Source organism: Cordyceps javanica, chromosome 6 (assembly GCF_051103115.1).
Source record: "Cordyceps javanica chromosome 6, complete sequence".
In the NCBI taxonomy this organism is placed as follows: domain Eukaryota; kingdom Fungi; phylum Ascomycota; class Sordariomycetes; order Hypocreales; family Cordycipitaceae; genus Cordyceps; species Cordyceps javanica.
Window position 1 is genome coordinate 1164874 of NC_139300.1, and position 2250 is coordinate 1167123.

Consider the following 2250-nt stretch of genomic DNA (forward strand, 5'->3'; position numbering starts at 1 on the left):
GGTCAAATTACTATCTACATCAATCTATATTCTTTCCTTAATAAGCTATAACTCTATAGTACTCTTAAAAAATATAAAGAAAATAGCCTATTACTTGGTTTAGGGTAGCGACAGGCTGCCTCATATAACCATTAAAGGCTTACTCGCTCAGGCTTAGTTCTTTTCGACGCTACCATAAAGCAAAATAAGAACTAGGTAATTTGAATACTACATGATAGCGCCGAGAGAGTATGGATAATATGGCGACTTGATTGGCCTTCGTTGTTTTGAAGCAGCCAGTGGCGTCGCTAGGCAGCGCCACAGGGGCTTCAGCTGCAAGGCCCTAGCTAATTAGCGTGTTAGAAGCTAAGGATAGGGAAAGAGGAACCTTTGTCCTTCCTTAAACAAAAAGAAAGCTTTAACCTAGAGTATCGAGACTCAACTACTTTTAAAGTAAAAGACTTTAAGCGTAAAGCCTTAGCACGTTCGACGAGCGCGTTAGTAATGCCGTGCGCGTGTTTTACGCAGCACGCGTTTACTTCAAAATGGCCTACCTAGCGATAGATAAGACAGGCGTGAGCTAGATGGCCTAAGAATATAATATATGCTAATGACTAGTAATTATATATAAATAGCGTTAGAAACCGAATTATTTTCCTCGAGCCCTCCGCCGAATCTGTCTGGCACATTTAAACGGTTTGAGTTGGCCTCGCTATCTTCCGCGCGCTCATCTCCTATAACCTTACTGCCTACGACGCCGTTACCTCGACCTCGTGGGACTACTACTGATTTCATTAAGGTTAACTAGACACTCTGGGGTCGTCAAGAATAGGCTAAATGGCCTAGATTCGAACACTATACTGGCAACTAGGATATAAGGGTATGGTGGTAAGCGTATGGATACTATGTCAAGGACTATTCTACTAGCCAACAAGGTAATAAGCTGAAGTAGATATACGCGGATTGCTTCGCACAGGGCTTTAAGAAGAAGTCGGATTTCTACTTTATCTGCTCTATAGGAGTCTCCATTAAGAAGTATCTCCATGATGCCTATAGAATCTAGGTAAGCCACTTTTCTAGACGAACGATACTAGACGCTGACGTGTAAGGCCCCGAACGATATAGCCTACCGCAGGGGTAGCCTGCTCCTGCAGAACCAAACGATCGCACGCTTCGCTAGGGCTAATTTCGAAAACCCTGGCGACCAATTTCTTATAAGCAAGTTACGAGGATAGTTTAACGTTAAAGGCCTCTAAATACTACTACTAGACTAGATCATATACTATAACCTGCTGTTCGAGACGGTCAACGTAGAGCGCTTTTAACATATACTGCTTTATGGCAATCCTCTTCTTAATAGTGCGCTGCTACTATCAGCAAAGACGTTGCTGCGTATGCTTGAATCTGAGTATGCAGGTGCCGTTAGGCCCGTAATAGAAGTGCTGTAGAATGGCCGATCTTAAATTCATTTTTCGTTCGACGGCTAGACGTCAAAATCGTGTACCTTATTTCTTAGAATCAATGCCCAGTTTGTTAACTATACCTTTAATTAGCACCGAATTCTCCTCGGACTTCGACCCTTTGGTGGGTAGCACACAGGTACGTCGCTTGCTAACGAGGTATGCGATACTCTTGCCTTCTGGCGGATCAACGACTTAGACCAGGTCAGCTACTTCACGCTCGATAATACTGCCAATAACGATACCTACATGGAGAACATCGCGTTTGAGCTTAGCTTCTGTGCCATAGAGCGGCGGATACGCTGCGTAGCGCATATACTAAATCTCAGCGTCCGTGCTATATTATACGGTTCGAAGGGCAAGAACCTTACAGTAATTGTCTTAGCTGACGGGGACGACGACGAAGACGAAGACGAGGTTAACCAGGCCATTGACGAAGTGTTACGTGGGGAGATATTAAATAACGAGATCGGCTTCGAGCTCGATGCTCTTAAACTGATTAAGGACTACTATTCTAGCTATCCTGCCCCTAAAGAGATCACCAATGCCACGTTTAGGGAGTTTAGCTTACATAGTACGCCAGGTATGCTTTATAACATTAGACTATAGCTTCGAGCGAGTCCCTAGCTCTACGAGTAATTCCTATAGTCTTAGCATAAGGAATCTAGCAAATTATCAATACTCTATTGGGTATTTAATAATGCTACTAGGTAGGACTCTAATAAGCGCATAATGGAGAGGGCCCTTATTCTCCATCTAGCGCTTAATACCTTCTTCAACGACGTTCAGAATCGTTAGGAGAGTAAGAGCG

General features: G+C 43.6%; 1 protein-coding gene across 1 annotated transcript; it reads left to right on the forward strand.

Annotated features, from left to right (window-relative positions):
* Positions 1-1500: 1500 nt before the first annotated feature.
* V2A60_008808 (uncharacterized protein) lies at positions 1501-2048 on the forward strand (the record flags this gene model as incomplete). The annotated part of the gene is made up of 2 exons (XM_083260080.1): positions 1501-1507; positions 1639-2048. 2 exons carry the CDS (start codon positions 1501-1503, stop codon positions 2046-2048), a joined length of 417 nt encoding a protein of 138 aa, XP_083116206.1.
* Positions 2049-2250: the final 202 nt, after the last annotated feature.